The sequence below is a fragment of the Ammospiza nelsoni genome, chromosome 3 (genome assembly GCF_027579445.1).
Source record: "Ammospiza nelsoni isolate bAmmNel1 chromosome 3, bAmmNel1.pri, whole genome shotgun sequence".
Taxonomy (NCBI): domain Eukaryota; kingdom Metazoa; phylum Chordata; class Aves; order Passeriformes; family Passerellidae; genus Ammospiza; species Ammospiza nelsoni.
Genome location: NC_080635.1, coordinates 112343352 through 112363703, shown reverse-complemented (window position 1 = coordinate 112363703; position 20352 = coordinate 112343352). Strand labels below are relative to the sequence as shown.

Genomic DNA, 20352 nt, shown 5'->3' with positions numbered 1-20352 from the left:
ATTTGTGATTTGTGAAAATAAATTAATTTAATGCAAAATGGCATTAACTGCATGAAAAGAAAAGGCTGCAACTGCTTGGAATTTTCCTTCCTACAATGAAAAATCACAGAAAACTCTTGTGATTCTGAATTTAAGTGCTTTTTCCTTTCATCTCCTGCCCTTACAAAGTCATAACTTCATGCTGCCTGTGATATTCCTCCATTCATGCTGCAGTGATATTCCTCCATTCATCCACCAGCTCTCCACCTTCTCCCTGAGCTGCTCCAAGGCATGAGCCAAACCACATTATCCAGAGGCTGAAATCAGGCATGAGCTGTTCTTTCCAAACCATCCCCTCTGAGATCAGCCATTATTACACCCCTTAGTACCCTCCCAGGAAATATTTAGCCAAGCTATCTCCTTGCAATTCCCTCTCTCCCTTCTCAGTGCTTGCCCCCTTCCAGGATTTTTCCTCAAACCCTGCTGTACATCTCAGAACCAGGATCACAATCTGCTGCAGAGAAATCTGCAGGGACCAATTGTCCCCAGAGCCTGCAGGGAGTTACTCCAAGTGGTAAAAGATGAGCAAAAGGAGAGAAACTACAACTACTGACTCATCTCAGAGAGGAGCTTTGCTGCTGAAGCTGTTCCTGTGTAAAATCACCTCTGTTCATCAGCATGAGCGTCCCATGTGGGAGGCAGGATTTGATCTGAAGGGGGTCCTGTTTCCTTGGGTCTCCCTCCTCTTCACAGCTCAGCTCTCTGTGTAGACAGCACAGGCATTTTAAAAATGCAATTTTACCTTCTAGAAAGGTGTCCCTGCCATGGCAGGAGGCTGGAACTTGAGAAGTTTTAAGGCTCCTTCCAATCCAAACCATCCCAGGATTCTATGATTCAATAAAATCCTTCTCACTAAAACACCCTTTGACTGCAGAGTAAATAACACATTCACACTAAACATTCTGACAGCACAGGAGTATTTTCTCTATCCATATTCCCAAAGTCCAATACACACAAAACATAATTACCCAATAAAAATACCATTGAATCCAACTGTCAACACTGACACCACACTGAAGCTGGAAAACTGACTTTGGAATATTCAGTACCTTGCTTCACTAATACATAGAGTATCCACAATTAATCTATGGAAAGGTTTTTGTTGCACAGGTATTTTCCCTCTCTGCAAGGGGCAGAAACTCACGCCACTGGTTTCAGTTCCTCAGGATAACTTACTATGTGTAAAGCTCAACTAATCCCCGTTCCACAGAGGAATCTGCATGAAAACAAACCAAAGTCCCCCCAAAAAAGCCCCAAATAAAACAACTGTCATTGTCCCACTCTCAATATTTTCAGGAAAACAGTTTCAAGCACAAAATCATCAATCAGAATGGTTTGGGTTGAAAGGGACCTTGAAAATCCTTCAGATCCAATCCCCTGCCATAAGCAGGGAATCTCCCACTAGAAGATTCATATTTGGGAATCTTCCTGATGAAAAGAGCAAGGAGACACCAAGCAACGAAAAATTAAAAAAAAAAAAAAATGAAGAAAATTTTACCAAGCTCCAAAACTAAAGCATTCATCATGGGCTATTAAATACACACCACCTCCTGCTCAGAAACTTTTAAACCACAAATGCCAGATGATGGCATGAGAACCTGGAGGAAAATCAGGATGTACCTGCCCAGATCCAACCCCTTTTCCTGGGCCAGCTGTGCTCTTTTCTGCTCACCATCAGAAAGCAGATAATGAGCTGCACGGTGCTTTGGCCTGAGATCTCTGAAGGTACTTTCCTATACTGCCAGAAAAGCTCTTTCAAGCATTGTGAACTGTCTTCAGTAACTGATAAAGTTCAAAAAAAATTTAAAAAAAGGTATTTTACACTTAAATCAGAACTACTTTAAAAACGCCAAACATTGCTGCTGCTCTGTGGTTCCTTCCTTTAATTCCAGCAGTTATTACAGATCACAGGGAGCTGGGCACAAAAGCTGGTTATCCCTGTCACCCTGAGCTCTGAACCATTCAGGACATGCAGTTACTTCTTTAATTCACCAAAGGCAGGGTGGAACAAGTGCAGGACACCCCAGGAAGGGCCCCCATCAAAGGCAGAGCAGAGACAGGTCGGGAAGGACAGCGGAGCAGACAGCCTCATTTAGATAATCCCACTGGTTTGACCCAAAGAGATCCAACTTTATCAGGTAACAGAACTCCTGTGGGGGGGAAAAAAGAGTGTGAGATCATAAACTGACAAAAGCTGACTTTGCTGACTGAATCCAGAGGTTTCAGATATATCTGACACTTCACTGCTGTGGCTGAATGGGGAAGTGCATAGAGGAAAATAATGGTTATGCCACAGAACTGGGTAAACAGCCTCATTTAAAGCAGGAGTTCCTTATTCTAATTCTATTCCTATGATTAGGAGGAGCAATAGATACCCTTTAATAGGCAAATAATTTCAGTGTCATCATGAGAATCATGGGCAAAAGGATGTGGGAGCAAATTTTATGTCTGGGATGGTGAATTTTTGTGGTCATCCCCTGCTCCTGTGAGAAGGCTTTTCTGAAATCCAATAACACCATTTTCAGTAAAACCAGCTTTGGTTTTTTGGGCCTTTAAGCTGCATTTCTATTAGGAATCTTGTCTTTTATTAAAAAGCCAAAGGTACCCAAGCTCCAAAAACCTGAAACTTTCTGAGGTAACCCCAGCAGATGATGCTTGAAGGGCAGGGAAAGCCAGCCTTGGACATGTATCCCATTTCTTAGGTGATACAAGAAAATTAATATGGACCAAAGGAAACTCTAAAGCCTGAACTACCTGACAGGAGGTTGTCACAGGCGGGGGTTGATCTCTTCTCCCACATAACAAGTGACAGGATGAGAGGAAATTGCCTCAAGTTGTGCCAGGGGAGGTTTAGACTGGAAATGAGAAATTGTTTCTTTACCAAAAGCTTTGGAAGGGGCTGCCCAGGACAGCAGGAGTCACCATCCCTGGTGCGCCTTAAAAGCTGTGTGGATGTGGCATTTGGGGACACGGGCCAGTGGTGGCCCTGGCAGTGCTGGAGGAACTGTTGCACTCTATGATCTTAAGAGAGCTTTTCCAAGCTTAGCAATTCTCTGATCCTGTGGTTAATAAAATGTTGCAGTTCCTGGGTTTCTGCCACTCAGTTCCATAAATGCAGTGAGCAGCCCAGTCCTGGGGACACTCAGTTTAAAAGCAACAATGACCACAGCAACTCAAGGCACTGATTGCACAGAAACCCTGGGTTTGAGGGGAAAAAAAGAGTCCAAATAAAACACTTCAACCAACTTCAACAATATTGAAGAAAACAATACATTCCAAGCTGGGGAAGGGGCTGGAGCACCAGGAGGGGATGAGGGAGCTGGGAAAGGGGCTCAGCCTGGAGAAAAGGAGGCTCGGGGGGGACCTTGTGGCTCTGCACAACTCCCTGACAGGAGGGGACAGCCAGGGGGGTCGGGCTCTGCTCCCAGGGAACAGGGACAGGAGGAGAGGAAATGGCTCAAGTTACACCAGGGAAGGTTCAGGCTGGACATCAGGAAGAATTTCTTCCCTGAAGGGATAGTCAGACATTGGAAGGGGCTGCTCAGGGAGGTGGTGGAGTCCCCATCCCTGGAGGTGTCCAAGGAATGATTGGATGTGGCACTCAGTGACAAGATGGGGATCAATCACAGGTTGGACTCGATGGTCTTGGAGGTCTTTTCCAACTTTAATGATTCTATAATTCAGTAATTCTGCAGAAAACAGATGAGGGGCGATGCCAAGGGAGGAGGACAGAACACATCTCAGAGCTCTTGACAGGTGTCACATTCCCACCTGCCTCACAAGCAAGAACACAAACTTGCCCTCAGAGTTAACACAGATTTAGCGTCCTACTGAAAGGCTTCCTCTTGGAAAAAGAACTGGAAGAGAAGTGAGTATATTTAAAGGAGTCTCATCAGTAAAAATGTCCAGTTTTATGATGGTGAAATTGTTCCTAAGAATGCAGACTCCTACTCTAAGTGACTAACAGATGTTTTCATGGAGGATTTAGGACAGAAAAAATACAAATGCGCTGATAATGGCAGCCTAATGAAGCTTAGTCCTCAGTTAATTCACACAACCAATTAATCCTATAGCCAGTGGAAAGTGGCAGCAAGGCAAGGACCCTTTTGCTGACCATAAGGAGCAGTGCTAGGCAGAATATCCACTCTAAATATCATGGAATTATGGAATGGTTTGGGTTGGAAGGGAACCTAAAGATCATAAATATGTGCATTTTCATTCTTAATTAGGGCTGTGGTCTTTTATGAGCCTCACAGCAGCACACAAGGACCCAGCACCAGATGCCAACAATTCCCAGCCTGGCTCAGGATCCTTAAACAGCTTTCTGCTCCAGTGAGACACATATTCCATGTGGGAATCGGCTCTAAACAATAATTTTTCAATTAGTATATCCTCATTCTTCAATTCCTACTTAAAATTACTCAGCAGAATTATTCCAAAATAAATACTCAAAATTAAAAGCATGATTTCCTCACCATTCCCCCCAAAAACCAGTTTCAGGATGGCAAAAGTAGTTCACTCAAAGTAAATGGAGGAGGTGTAAACCCAGTGCCTCAGACACCTTTGTTAGGAGTGCTGCTTCCCAAATAAATCCCCTAATCCCCTGAAAAAAGGGGGAAATAATCCATTCCCAGGCAAAGAAGTTGGCAAAGCCACCAGAAATGCAACTTAACCCCTGAATTCAAACTCCACGCTGCAGTTACGCAGCTCCCGACAATTGCAGGAAATCGGAAAAATTGTATTTTTTTTCCTCTCAGAATACACTTAAATATCAACAAAAAAAATTAAAAGAGTTAGAGATAATTTGCCCTCATTGATAAAAAAATTGGTCACTTCCCAGGAATGTCAAAGATCTTATTCCCAGTGAAAGGAGCAGCAGGGAATTACAGGGAGATCTGTGTGTTCAAACAGAAAATTCAGTGGTTCGTTGCAAGCAGAGCTTGATCACAACAAAAAAAAAAATAATAATGAGAGCCTTTAACGAAGCTCTAATTGTGCAATAAGCCATACTAGGGAGAAAAGAAACAACAAAACCCCAAATGTTTTGATAAATGGGATTATGAAACTCCAGAGCAGTAAAACAAAGACTAAGAACGCAAATGGTAATAAAGCATCATTAAAGGTGCTGTTTTGAAGCTCTGCTGAAGCACAGGTAAATGTCAGGTTACCCAGGCAGAGTTTTAGTACTCAAAAGCAATGTTTAATCTGATTTTTTGCTCTCCTGAATTTCTGAATGGAAGATATTCCCCTTACTGAGGGATAATTTTTATTTTCTTATGAGGATATTTGGATTTTTACAGCCCCTTCTGAGACATGGGGCACTATGAGAAAGGACCAAGCACTTAGACCAACCCCACAGGGGTCATTTGTCCCTTTTGTTGACTGCTTGACAAACAGATTTCAAACTGGGTTTTGCATCCCCATCAGAAGATCCACACCAATCTTAGAGCAAGCTGAGGAAATGCTGGAGAATGTCTGAATTTAGGGATGCCAAGATTTTCCCACAATAAAACCGGGGCAGATCAACCATAATTTTTTGCAAAATTATAAATGACACCTGAAGTCCTGGCTGGCTTCACCTACTGAGGGATGATTAAGCTGCAAATCTACAATTACTTCTAATCTTAAATAACTGATAGGATTTGAACTCCCAACATACAGTAGCTCAAATGTGATATTACGGGGAGCTTTTTGAAGCCAATCAATAACTATTAAAGCTGGATCCCATCAGCTACCACCAGGTATTAGCCACTTTCTCAATATTTCAAGGATTCAGTTATTCTTAGCTACAGTTAAAGTAGTAAAATGAAGTGGTCTCATACTGACACTGCGATAAATACGAGATTAAATATAGAACAAATTTATTACTCCCTGAAGTCCTACTGAGTGTCCTGATTTTTTTTTCCTTTTTTTTTTCTCTATCCACAACAATCTGGTTTACTTTGATGTTTTATTATCCCAGATCTAAAGCTCAGGATTGAAAAGCAAAGCCTGAGCTGGTTCAAAGAACCCAACCCCGGCCACGCCGGGGGAAGGGAACAAATTCACAAATTCCAAAGGGAAGGTGGGGATGGCAGAGCCGGCCCTGTGACAGCCGTCATGCCCCACTTAGAGCAAGTGGCACTCACAGGCGAGTGATTTGTGACACTGAGCGGGTGTGACACGGCACAGCACCCCTGGAGTGCCTTGGGCTGCCAGAGGATCGTGCCTGCAGGAGCCGACTTTTCCTAATACCCCGTGCTTTGAAGAAAGCGGAATAATCAACCCATTTTTAAAGCACTGGTTTGAAGGGCTCCGAGGAGTTTTAAAGGAAAGCAGTTAATTACTTGGCTCACTTTAAAAATAAATTAACCCACAAATTGGAGTCTGGGTGATGATGGGTGACCCCAGAAGTGTGCATTTTTGGCTCGCTGCATGTCCTGAGCTCCCAGGGATGATCCCAGTTTAACCCCAGCGGGTCTTCCCTGAGGAGCAAAGCACTCCAGAAAACTGTGGGAGCAACAAACCACATCCTCCTCCACCAGCATCTGAGGGGGATGAGTCCACAGGGACACGAGTGTTTGGGTCTCAGCTGAATTCCCTGGAAGTGTTCAAGACCAGGGCTTGGAGCAACCCAAGACAGTGGAAGATGTCCCTGCCCATCGGAGGGGACTGGAACTGGATCAGCTTTAAAGTCCATTCTGTCATTCCATGATTTATGACATGTCCAGGCATTTCTCTGCTCTCCTCACCTGGGATTCACCCCTAAGCAACTGAATATAACCCAGTGGCCCACTGAATATAACTCTCCCAAAGATGACAGTGACAATCTAACCCAATGAAGGGATCTGTCCTCCACTACTGGTGCACATATAAAATAAATTTAGTCCCAAACAGATAAGTCTGGTGGCCATGTCCAAAAGCTAGAGGTGGATTTTGCTGGACACTCTGACAGGCTGGACACACCTTCATCAGAGTGGAAAAACAAGCCCATGCTCTCATAAGAAAATAAAAATTAACCCTAAGTAAAGGGAGCATTTTCCTTGTGTTGCTAGGATGTGCTACTCGCTTCTGGGCTCCTCCTTGTCTACTGGACAGGGATGTTGTTGCCTTCAAGGCTCAACCAGCTCAGGATCATCCCTGGGATGATAATCATCCCTACAAGCCCTTACTTCAAGAAGCACCACCAGTACCATTCCCAGCTGGCATCCTGGAGGCATCCCAAAAGCCAAGAAAGCTTAACATGCCAGAAACAGCCACACTGTGCCAGCCCATCTCAGGGTCAGAGGGCAAATCCTGCCACTACCAAGCTCCTAAGAGGAGATGTGGCCACTGATGATGAGTTCCTGGCAAGAGAGATGAAGAGGGCTCTATCCTTGATTAGTGCACATGGTTGGACTTTGAGATGGAACCAGAAAAGGGGAAAAGTGTCCCTGCCCATGGCAAGGGGTTGCAATGAGATGATCTTTAAGGTCCCTTCCAGCCCAAACCATTGTGAGATTCACTGAAGGGCTCTGGTATCATCACACTTGGAGCTGGAGCCTTTCCTGGCGTCAGTGGCACGATGCATTTACGTCAGCGTGTGACAAGGGGCCCGGAGTGACAAGGACTAAGGTAAGATTAAGCATTCAGGAGCAAAGCGTGTCCTTCACTGAAACAAGGGCGCCGGAGCCTTATCGCGCTGCCTTTCGGCACAGCCACGTGCCCAGGCACAGCCTCAACCTCCAGCCCCGGTTCAGATGCACATGACTTGGCAAGGCACTGCTGCAGCTCCTTTCTCCCAAGGAAATCATTCCTTTCCTTTCTCCCAAGGAAATCATTCCTTTCCTTTCTCCCAAGGAAATCATTCCTTGCCCAGCCCAGCCGTGACAAACGCTGGGAAATAAAGCCCCGAGTCAAGCTCCCGCTGCATCGCCGACGTGTCGGCGTGACAAACGCCGTGTGGTGACTTCACACCCCAACGTGAGCGTCTTCCCTGAATTTGTGAGTGTTTCATGAGGGAGGAACTGATGGATTTCTGCAGCCAGTGATGCTTGGAGAGCTGTTGGTGCACGCTGTTCCAAATTATTTCCATTTCTAATTAATATTCATAAACGAGCCACAATACTGCGCCTTCCATCAGCCGTCACACACCACCCACGCTAGATGAAAGGACAACTACACGAGATAAGCAGTTTATTGGATCAAAAGTCCCCTTTAGACGAGGAAGACAGCTACTGCAACAGCCTCCAACTGATAGCATCCCATCACATGGAGGGAGTATCAGCAAATCTCCCTCTTTAAACCCCAGATTCAGCGCACGGAATGCACAACGCAATTATTATGTTAATTTAGCTGCATTTCGCTGCCTGCTTGAGGCTTGAGCTGGAGGGAGGAACTTGGGTTTGAAGAGCTGCCACTGAAAATGGCTACTTCAAAAAACTCAACTGACACCCAATTATACCATCAGCTGTCCAGTTTAATCCCCTTTTGTCCCTGTTGGCAGCAGGGCTGCCTCACCTGGCTGGTTTTGGGCAAGGACTCTGCCCTTCAGCTTTTGCCTCTACCAACCATCTACGTCTTGCTCCAGCAGGATCCTGAAGGAGCATTAACTGTCCTCCTCCTCAAACTCAGTTTAGGTGACAGAAAACAAGGATTTCATCTGTTTGCACAGAACATGGCCTGGGAATAACAGCTGTTATTGTGAGGTCCTGGCACAGATTTCCCAGAGAAGCTGTGGCTGCCTCTGGATCCCTGGAAGTGTCCAAGGCCAGGCTGGACAGGGCTTGGAGCAACCTGGGATAGAAGAAGGTGTCCCTGCCCATGGAAAGGGGTTGGAACTGGAAGATCCTTAGAGTCCCTTTGAACCCAAACCATCCCAAAATTCCATGATTAAAAAGAGCAGAGGAAGGTGCATTGCCCACTGCTCTCCAGAGCTGTTCTGCTCCTCATCCACGAGGGACCCAAACAGCCTGCCCAAGAAGAAGCATATTTACACCCATTGCCAGAGAGGGAAAGTATAAATATTTCCAAAGCTTTATGAAGGCTGGTACTTACAGTCATGCTTTGAAAGGGAAAGAATAAAGCAAAATATTCAATTAGAAAAAATTACTATAATTGCAGGTTCTATTTTATCCCTCCATTAAAGCAATAAAGTGCCTCGAAATATTGCTAAGCTGGGATACAGAGCTTAGTGCTACTTAACATATTAATATACATCCAGGGGGGTTAATTTAATTTAGATCTGCATGAGGGTCTCCTCTCCTCCCTGGCCCCTATGGTCTCCCCCTACACTTCCAGCTGGATATCCATCCATGCTTCTCCCCCCATTCCAAGGGATGGACACGCAATGCTGAGGCTGGACATAAATTCTGACATGTGCCACACATCTCTGGAGCCAGAGGAGCCATCAAGCACATCCATGCACAGCTCCACACACACAGATGCCCAGCTTAAACCATGTTTGCAGGCCTCTCAAAGCTCTGATGTCTGAGTATTTGATTTTCTGTTGGACAAAAATGTCCTATTCCTGCTGTCTGAACATCAAACAAAATCCTCTTGGAAATGTAAAACCATCCCATTTTGCTCTAATAGCACATAAATCCCATGGGAAGGGATTTGCTGTTGAAAGTCACTGAGGAAGGAACTGCTGAGGCTGAAGAAGGGGCTCTTCCTCCCAGCCTTGGCTCTCTCCGTGCTTTCTCCACACTACGGTGCCACAAGCTGCAGTTTTCCCAATATAACCTCGCTCTTCCCAGCTACAGAAGATAAGTGAATCTTATTTTAGGGAGCCCTTCATCCTTTTAATTAAACAAATTTATATCACTTCTCCGTATCTCATAGCCTCCATTATCTTTTGTGAACTCCTACAATTCTGTTGTAAAGATATATTGAAAAGCGCTAATTGAGATAATCTCTGGAATTCAAGAGTTGCTGTATTTTTAGCCATGTTTTAAAACTATTTTCCCTTTGTTTCTGGAATGCCTCCCATCCTTCCTCCCATGCCAGACTGTTTACATTATTTAAATGCCTTCTGCTTATACCACTCTTTACAATTTTTACTTCAACAACATCGGCCTCCGTTGCTCTTTTTTCCCTCGCTTAGACATAACTGGGATGAATTCCAATCCCAAACTCAAAACCACTCCTGGTGCTTCACTGCTGTCTTCTGTGTTTGGTAGATCAGGAAACGTATTTCTGCCATCCTGTCATCCAGGGCTGCCTGTGTGGGGGATCCAAGCATGAGGAGTTAAACTGATCTTTTTTTTATAAGAGAAAATTGGAGAATGGTGAATTTCCCAGAGACTGGAACTCTTCAAACTCACAGGGATATGTGGCATGTCCCTGCTTTAGGAGATGATCCTGAGCCACCCCACTGATAGGATGGGGGAGCTCATGTCTCCTGGACTTTTGTTGGAGAGTTGTGATGTCCAGTGTCCATCACAGAAGCAAAATATGGTCCTGCCCCTACAGAAAACCCCAGAGAACCCCATGAGCTGAGGGAGGTTCTGGCAGCTGGACATGATCCTCCCTCACTCAGGTTTGGGTTTTTCCCACAGGTTTAATTAGCAAAGTGATAAAGGCAGCTCCAGCTGCCAGAGCCTTTTGCATTGTGGCTCCTGAGGAGTTTTTAATAAGAGTTCTGCCAAAATGGTGGAGGTTTTATGGGAAACTTCTCCCACATCAAGCAGACCTGTGAAGGCAGAAAAGGTGGTGTAGCTCAGCAGCTGACAGGAGTTTTCCAGCATGAGCTGAGACCTCTGCAGTGTCCATTTTTGTGTCTGTTCACAACAGGCTTGGTTTTCCTAGCACTCATTCAGTGACCATCTAAAGAGCACTGAGAGATTCCTGTCTTAGTCCTATTTCCCACAGGGTTTTAGGACAGGGATAAGATGCCTATTCCCTCAGCCCATCCTGTACAGAGAGGGGTACTTAAACAGGGTGTACAAAAAAGAGGAAAATTGGCTTTCTACATGGACAGATAGTGATGGGACAAGTGGGAACAGTCTTAAACCAAAAGAGGAGAGATTTAGGTCAGATATGTAGAAGGAATTCTTTCATGTGAGGATGGAGAGACCCCGGCTCAGGTTGCCCAGAGAAGCTGTGGCTGCCCCTGCATCCCTGGAAGTGTTTAAGGTTAGGTTGGACAGGGCTTGGAGCAACCTGGGATGGTGGAAGGTGTCCCTGTCCATGGCAGGGGTGGCACAGGATGATCTTTAAGGTCCCTTCCAACCCAAACCATTCCATGAAATGATTCTATTCCATAATAACATGGGGATATTTCTTTGGGATACCAAAATCTTGCTGCAGGTAAACCAAATCAGAATGGAGCAGAGGAAGAGGAGGTCATGATAAAGGCTCTGGGCTTGAACACAGAAGGTTTCAACAAAGCTGCCAATTCTGCAAAAATTTTCTGTGCAGCTGAAGTCACTTAAGGACAGACTGTGAATATTTCAGAGGTGAACCTGAGCTCTCACAGTTTTCCAAAAAAAGGAGACGTGAGGAGCAGCACAGTCTTCAGGTCCCGTTATAGTTTTGGGGACACATTTGAGATGGCCTTTTGCTCTATTTTTTTGTCTCTTGGCCAAGATTTGAATTTCTTCCTGGTTCAAGATATGGAAGTAATGAATAAAACACCCATTTATACTGAAATAATGAAACTCCATCACTGAAATTTGTTCAGGAATGGACAAATAGCAACTCCTGAGACTCCTTCACAGCACTGTGAATGTAGTTCCTCTGCTACAGCATTTCCATATAACCAAACACAGGCTGAAACTGGAATACAGGGTGGTTGGAAATTTAAATCCCAAGTGGAGAGAGTGACAAAAAATATAAAAATAAAAATCCATCCATGGAGAGATGCAGTGGGCTGCTACTGGGACACAGCTAAATGCTCAGTCCCACAATCCAGAAGATTTTGGGAGCATCTTTGACACTGCAGCTTAAAGGACATGGGATGTGCCTGCAAAGATCAAGCAATTCCACTCCACAGGGTTAAAAATACAAGATATTCCCCCCTCCATCAGACTGCTGGTAGGTTGGAGGATTTTCTAAATATCCTCCTTCCCTGGAAAGCTCTTTCCCCATTTTCTTGGGATCTGTTTGGAAAAGCATCTTGGTGCCCTAAATGATGATAGGCTTGCCCATTATTCTGAATGCCAGCACATCAGAAGAAGGTGGGTCAATGAAGTGACAATATTTGGCACATGTTCTTTGCTTACGCCTTTAATTACAATTTAATTTTCTCTCTAGCAAAGCTTTACTCTGACTCACAATTCCTCCTGCTTAAAAGCTTCCAGGTGTTAAAACACTGCCTTGTACTACTGCTGATTTTCACTACAGTCAGGTGCTAAAAATCAAGTCAGGATTCAAGGGAAATAAAACAAAATGAGTAGAGAGCGGAGTTGTGTGAGGGATCCACACTTTTCCACAGGCTCACCTTCATTCCCCAAGGAAAATTACAAATTTGACATCCCATTTCTGCTCCTTGCAGTCTCAAGGCGGAGCAAGCAGCTCTCCTCCAAAGAGATGCTTTATCACCATCAGTTCTTCCTCCATCCTTTTCATTAAAAGAAATGCTCCCTGAATAACCTACATTTGTTCAGAGAGGAGAACCACTGCAAGGAATAAAGCTGGCTCAGTGCAGCTGAAAGCAAAATGGAAGTGTCTGGAAAGGTGGAAAATACAGAGCCTGGAATTTTAACACATAAAAAATGGTGAGCCATCTTTCCCTCCTCCCCTTGGCACCCTGCCTCCCCTCCACCAGGAAAGGCACTGTCAGGCTGCCACTGGCATTAGAGATAAAGCCATAGGGAGAGTGGGAAAAAAACAAACAGCTGTTTTTCCTGGAGTTCAGCTTGAACAGCTGAAAAGGGATGTTGTGGTCAAGGTCCACATGGGGGGAGCATTTAGGAAAGCAGCCTGCAGCTCAACTTCAAAGCAGTTGGGTTCCCTTCCAGTTTTTGGACTCCTGGAGATGCTGTCCCCAAAATACCTTGCAATGGTGTCTTTACCTTGAAAGCCATGGAAATTTTATGCTGGTTCCAGTAAGAACTAAGTCAGGTCACCCAAGCAGTTCTGCTCCCCTTTTATACCCCCCTAAAAACCAGGGCAGGGGGTGATGAGCTGCTGTCACTGCCCAGCACCATGTAGCTCTTCCTCAACAGCATCCAAGAGCAAACCAAACTCCAATTTCTCCTCCAAATCCCATCCCCACCTGCCCAAGCCATGCTGTCTCTGCAGGAACACTGGGTTGCATGGGAAGGGGAGTTCCCAGCAGCTCAGGGCAGGATATTATTTCTCCCAAGGAAAGATTTGGAGAAATCTCTGCCCTCCCAAGTCTGGCCCAGCAGATCCGCTCCAACATCTGTGGTTGGACCCCCTCTAGTGGGAACCACTCAACAAGACACGGAGCATCACCACCAGCAGCCACCCATGGAGACCCCACTCGAGGGATAAAGCCCTTTTCCCATCGTTATTATGATTATGATTATTATTATTATTATTATTTCCACTCTCTCACAAGCTACATGCTCTGTAGATGTTGTTGGACCTCTACACCCACAGCCCAGCACTTCCTTATGGAGATCCTGCAGAAATGGGGGTGGAATGGGTAAGTTTTTTGAAAGGGAGAACAACCTCACTGGAAAAAAAATATAAAAAGTTAAACCCCAGACCTGATTTTGTAGGGAGAACATATTTATCATCTATCCCAGAATGTCTTCCCTCTGCCAACTTGTCAAAAACTGACAAAACTCCATACTATAAAAGCAAGCTGTTAAAACTTGGCTAAAAGGAAAAACTCAGCTGCCAGACAAGCTAACCAGAAAAAGCTGAAAAAAATATTCCAACGTGCCAAGGAAGGCAGCAAATTTACAGAAAGTCTCTACAGAGCTGAACATCCCAAACCAAGACAAGAAGGCAGCATTGGGTCAGCAGCTTCTGGTTCATCTGCTGTTTGACAAGCAGATGGCTTCCACTTTGAGGGATTCAGACAGAGAACTTCAGAGTTGTAGCTGCCTGTATTTCTAAACTATCCAAAATAATGTGTTTCCAACTCACAAAGTTCATCCCAGACAAAGTATTTTAGGAGAGCCTGAACCCACTCAAACACAAAGTCATTAAATGCCACATATTCCATTTAAACCCATTGATTCATCCTTCCACCTCCAAAGATGAACAGCTCACAGATTTGGTCTTTACACTAATAAAAAAGATGCCAACTCTCTGCCTAAACATTAGGAATTTCTCACCGTGTACATACACAAGACAATTTTTAATGTCACAACAATGACAAGGTTTGTTGTGGTTTGCTGGGGTTTCTTGCACAGAATGTTTTTCTCCTAGATCTGTATTCAAATCTGTTTTAATAACGAACCCCACAAACAGAGCACATTCACGTCCCAAAATCCACCATCACTGATGGTTTAACACACACAAATAGATTTCCAGCTGGTCAGCATTCATTTTAGCTCAGCTCCACATCCCGTTAATCCAATGGAATCCAATAATGTTTGCTTTAATAGCACAGCACAACGCAAGGGATCCGACTTTCCACTCTAAACCCCCCATTCCAGGGCAGCATCCATGACCCAGTAACCCACTTCCAGCAGAGGTTAAGGAAAGGTACATCAGACAGGCAAGTTCATTCCTGTCATTCATACAACCTGTGCAACTACTCAAGATACCAAAACTTCTGCTTCTCCTGAATTTACATGGCTGAACAGCTCCAGCAAAAGAACAGCCCTGTCCTCACCCCGTTTCCAGCAAAACCACAGCATCCCTCCTCAAGGAACAGCCCTTGGCAGCTTGCACTGCAGCACCTCAGTAATGAGCATAATGTGCCCCAACTGGCATCCTTCACTTTTTGGATAGTCTGAATGAATTGTTCAAGTCCTCAAATTGAGAGGAAAGGTGAATATTGTAGGCTTATGAAGGTAAAAACCTCAGGAGCTGAGCTGTATTGGTGGGAATGGCATTGGAGATCAGACTACTGGCATCCATTTGAGATCAGACTACTTCCAGCAAAAATTCAAAATAAATACATCTATACACACACACATATGTTTTTACTATTTTTCCAACAGCCACTACAGACAGACAGTATTAACACATCCTTCAGATCCCAGCTGAACTAAAAAAAAACACAAAAACTCCAGGAATATCACTAAGTGGCCCCTCAGCACTCGCACTGCCCCCTCAACCCTCCTGCCTGGTCACGATCCACCCTCTGAATACGACACAAACAGACAAAGCCCTCATCCAGACTGCTCCAAAACAAGCTCCTTCTCCCACAATCCTGACAAAATGAAGAGACAGCCTTGCTAAAATAAGATCCCAATGTATATTTATATTTCTGCCATAAAATGCTATTTATTCACCATCTTATTGGCGAGCCTTCCCAGTATTTACGAGAAGAAGCTGCCACAGGAATTGTGTCATCCCTCAAAATCCAAACGCACATTTACCTAACGTATTCAGGATGAGAATTCCTCTACTACTCCAACCTGCCCCCCTCCAATTCTCCACGGTTTCGTTCCCAGCTGCTGAGCAACACCCACGACATCCCCTACGTAAGGTACGATCCCAATTACGCTCCGTGCAGCGGCAGCGCGGATCCGTGATCCCACGGGAGAGCAGGCTCGGAGCATTACGCACTGAACTTACGCTGTCCCAGGTTTTCCTCCTCCATCCCCACGCCTAAACTTCTCCCCAGCAGGCAGGGATTGTGCTGCAGGCAAAGCTGGCCAAACCAGTGTGATCCAGTATTAGTCCCATCACCGCATCCGAGATTAATTTTAATGGCGTTGGCAATAGCTGGAGTGGGAATGCAAAAAGACACCCTCGTGGAGGCTGCTCCACAGATCCCAGGAAGTTAATTCTGGCTCTGGTCAGATATTGGGAGTCAGCTCCACGCTGTCCAGCGTGCCTTAAAGAGCAGGAGCTGGGTGCTGGTGGGATTAGAGATCAACAGGAGAGAAAGCTCCCTGATTTCACCTGACATGATCTGGGCTGCAGCATTCCTTATCAGTCCCCTTTGGCATTCCCAGCCCTGCACAATCTCAGAAGCAAATGTTTTTCCTCTGCATTACCCTAGCAGAGAAAAGTCTGGGCAACTTGAGCTCTGTTTCTTCCTATTACCCAAAAATCAGCCCCCTGCATGAATCCCCTCTGTCCCTGCCGGCATCACTTCGGCATCCCCCTCCCCACACGCTCACTCGACTGTGCCACGGCATGGGGTGTTTGTGCACAGCTAAAACACAATCATTTCTTCTGCCTGACTCCAAGAAAGGAAAAATCCAACTTGCCAGAGGAGCATCTGCATTGAGAACTGCTTTTGCTGATGGGATCAGCATTTGGGAGTACCAGGGGAAGCAGCAGAAAGGGTCGCGGACCAATTCATCATCCTCGCACCACCCACAGACATCCCCCTCCCGCCACCCCCCAGCCCAAATCCCGACCGTAAAAAACCCATAAAAATAGAATAAACCCCCAAGCAGAAGTTGAGAACAAATGTGCTTTGAACGCTGCACAAATGACATTGAAGATGCAGAAGAAATATGTATTTGCTGTTGCACTGCATGATTGCATGGGCTTATTTCCTACGTACACATCTCACGCACCCTTCCCACGCAGATCCCCTCCCCTCCACCCCCGCGGCTTCTTCAAAAAAAATTGGGAAAATAAAAATCTTGGATCCCTAAGGATTATTTGAAAAGCTACAAACGCTGAGGGACCCCCATCTGGAGCCTCTTCCCTACAGCCTGACCCATCCATGGTGTGGAGGGGGTGCAGCCACCACCCTGTGACACAATCCAGAGTTGTCCCTCTACCCCCACCCCAAATCTCACACCCCTTCCACGTTCCCAACCCGCGCCCCAGCTCAGAGGATGCTGGGCCACGCCGGGTTTTTACAGCTGTCCTTACACCACCTCTTTCGGCAAGCCCGACATCTCTGTGGCAGTGTTTGCATCCACAGGCTTTCATCCTGGAGAATCCCTCCCTGCCTCCTCCCACCTCTCTTTTTGGGGAGGATAACGTAATTTCCAGCTCGCACTGGAGGATGTTTTTTTATTCCTGCCGAGCCCGAGGTCACTTGCCAGACTCGTCCTCTGGCCAGTGTCTCCTCCACCCCAGGACCTCTCTCTCCGGCAGGGAAGAGTCCCTTATCCCTGACCTTCATGCTGGCACCGGCAGCCCCACCGCCGCCGCCGTCCCCACCGAGGAGGCTTCTCCCTTCTCCACAGCCACAGCCGAGGCATCACGCTGCGTTTTTCCACTCCCACCACCCGCTCCTTCGGTTCAAGGGGAGTCAGCGAGCCAGCAGCTCTCGCTCCCGCTCCTCTGGCTGGGGGGAGGCTCTCGGGGATGGATGAGACCCTCACCCCTCATCCCCACGGGATCTGTGCCAGGAGGACATCAACCCTCTGGAACCAGCACGTCCCAGTGCTTGGCAGCCACGGGTCCATCCCCCTGCAGACCCTCTCTGGAGCAGCCCCTGCGTTCCATGGCGGCTTTTTCTCATTGCCCCCTGGCTCCAGGAGGGGGTGATGGGGTGAGTCCCCTCCTGAGACACAGGACCTCCCTCTGCAGTGCTGCCACTGCCAGGGTCACCCCCAGCCCTGGGCCTGTCCTGGAGGGAAGAGCAGCTCCATGAGCTCCCTCCCATGTCTGACCCATGTCTGTGGAGCACCATCTCATTCCCACGGAGCACCATCTCATTCCCACGGAGCTAGAATCCCTTCCATCCCACACCATGGGGGGCACAGAACTGTGTCCCCTCCAAGCTGTGAGGTGACAGCAGCCCTACTCCCCTCTCCTCAGCCCCACATGCTGCATCTCTGCTCCCTTTGGGGCTCTTCTCAGTGAAGAAGGGGTCACCCCAAATCTCCACGTGGGGAGCACCAATCTCATGTTCTGCTTGTACCAACCAATGCCACTCCTCCCACCTCAGCCCCACAGACATATTTTGGGGGAACTTCTCTTCCCCTCAAAGGTCCCCTCAGCACAAGGGGGCCCTTGACACCTCCTCCACCGTGGGGAGCACTGGCAAGGGTCCACCTCAGACAATGAGGTGACAATGACCCCCATGTCCCACAGGCTCATTTTGTGGGTTTCTCATCACTCAAAGTTGGAGCAACCCCCAAATCTCCACGTGGGGAGCAACTGCACTGACCACCACCACCTCAGACCACGAGGTGACACTGAGCCATGTCCATCTCACACCACAAGCCGACAACAACCCCCATCTGCCCTACCTCAGCCGGGGACAGTGACCCATGTCCACCTCAAATCATGAGGTGACATTGACTCCCATCGGTCCCACCTCAGCCAGGGGACACTGATCCACCTCAAGCCATGAGATGACACTGCCCCACGTCTGCCTCCAACCATGAGATAACAGCAATGGCCATCTGGTCCACCTCAGCTAGGGGACAGTGAGCCACCTCAGACTACTGAGGTGACACTGACCCCCATCTGCCCCACCTTGTCCAGGGGACACTGACCCACACCAAACCATGATATGACACTGACCCACCTCAAACCAGGAGGTGACACTGACCCACGTCCACCTTGGACCACGAGCTGAGAGCTCCCCACCTCATCCAGGGGACAGTGACCCATTTTAAACCAGAGGGTGACACTGACCCATGCCCATCTTGGACCACGAGCTGACAGTCACCCACAGCCGCCTCAAACCAGGTGCTGACAACCACCTACAGCAGCACACTGACCCACGTCCACCTTGGACCACGAGGTGACACTGTCCCCGTCCATCTCAAACCAGGAGGTGACAGTGCCCCACATCCCCCTCGGAGCAGGGGCTGACGCTGCCCCCCGTTCGCCTCGCACCGGGCGCTCGCAGTCCCCGCTCCCGCCCCTCCGCCGCCGCGGTCCCCGAGACCCAGCGCGCCGCCCGCCCCGCCGGGGGCACGGCGGAGTCCCCGGCCGCCCCTTACCTCCAGACCTGCCCCATCTGCAGCAGGTGGATGACGGACTGCCAGACCCAGACGGAGATCCTGCAGAGGCGCTGCGCCCCGGGGGTGGCGGTGCCGCCGGCTCCTCCTACCCCGCCGGCGGGTCCCCCACGCCGGCCCGCGGTCCCCCCCATCATGGGCGGCCCGCGGCTGCTGAGCCCCTGCACGGCACCCAGCCCGCCGCCCGTGTAGTCCTGCACGAACCAGCGGAAGCTCAGGATCTGCACCAGCACCGAGGGCAGCAGCACGAAGGCCAGGGTGAGGCCGCACCACAAGTAGTCCCGCCGGCCGTAGTGGTGCAGCGCCAGCCACAGGTCCGTGCCCACATCCCCCAGCAGCACCAGCAGCGCCAGCACGATCCACAGGCAGTCCAGCCACGGCCGCTCGGCCGCCTCGCCGCCCTCCGGCGGCCCTTCGGCGGCGGCGGCGGGGGGGCGCGGGGCCAGCGGCTCGGCGGCGGCGGTGGCGGCGGCCCGCCCGAAGAGGTTCCGCAGGCAGGCGCTCCGGCAGCCCCAGTAGCAAGACGACGTGTTGCAGCAGTGGCAGATGTGCAAGGAGCTGCTTGCGCCCGGCTCCTCCGCCACCTCGGCCGCCGCTGCCCCGACGCCGCCGCCCGTGGCCGCCGCCGCCTCGTCCAGGTTGTGCAGCTGGGCGAAGCCGCTGCCGCCGCCGCCGCCGCCGCCGCCATCCGACTTGGCCGCCATCTTGCTGCCGCCGCCGCCGCGTCCCCGGCCCGTTCGCCGGGCGCTCGCTCGCTCTGCCCCCCCCGTGCCCGCTCCCCCCGCCCGCCGCTTCCGGGGGCGGCGCTTCCGCGGCGCGCGGGACGGGCCGGGGCCGCCTGGCGGCGACAGCGACCGGCGGCGGGGCCGGCGCGGACGGGAGGGAGCGGCGCCCTCCACACGCCGTGCCCGGGCACGGACAGCGCCCGCCGCAGCGGGATGCTCCGTGCCCCGTCCCGCCTGGCCCGGGAACTCACGGGGATGAGGCCTGGAGAAGGGGAAGATGAGGGGAGGTCTCAACTTGCTCATGAGGGGGAGAGGAGGAGCAGGCGCCGGGCTCTGCTCGGTGCTGGCCCGGACGGGAGCCGAGGGAATGGGCTGGAGTTGTGTCAGGGGAGGGTTAGGCTGGATACTGGGGAAAGGTTCTGATCCCAGAGGGTGACTGGGCATTGGGACAGCTCCTCTGGGAATGGTCACAGCACCAAACCTGACAGAGTTCGAGGAGCAGCACTTGGACAGCGCTCTCAGGCATGGGGTGGGATTGTTGGGGATGCTCCTTTGTGGGGCCAGGAGTTGGACTGGATGATCCTTGTGGGTGATTCTCTAGACAACCTTTGCCCTCACAGGTCTCAACGCCCTCACAGGGAAGAATTTCT

General features: G+C 48.9%; 1 protein-coding gene across 1 annotated transcript in view; it reads right to left on the bottom strand.

Annotated features, from left to right (window-relative positions):
• Window positions 1-19681, bottom strand: part of XKR6 (XK related 6) — a 180812-nt gene extending 161131 nt beyond the window's left edge. The window contains exon 1 of the mRNA XM_059468258.1: window positions 18960-19681. Within this exon, the coding sequence (XP_059324241.1) occupies window positions 18960-19681 (722 nt within the window). The remainder of the gene's footprint in view (window positions 1-18959) is intronic.
• Window positions 19682-20352: the final 671 nt, after the last annotated feature.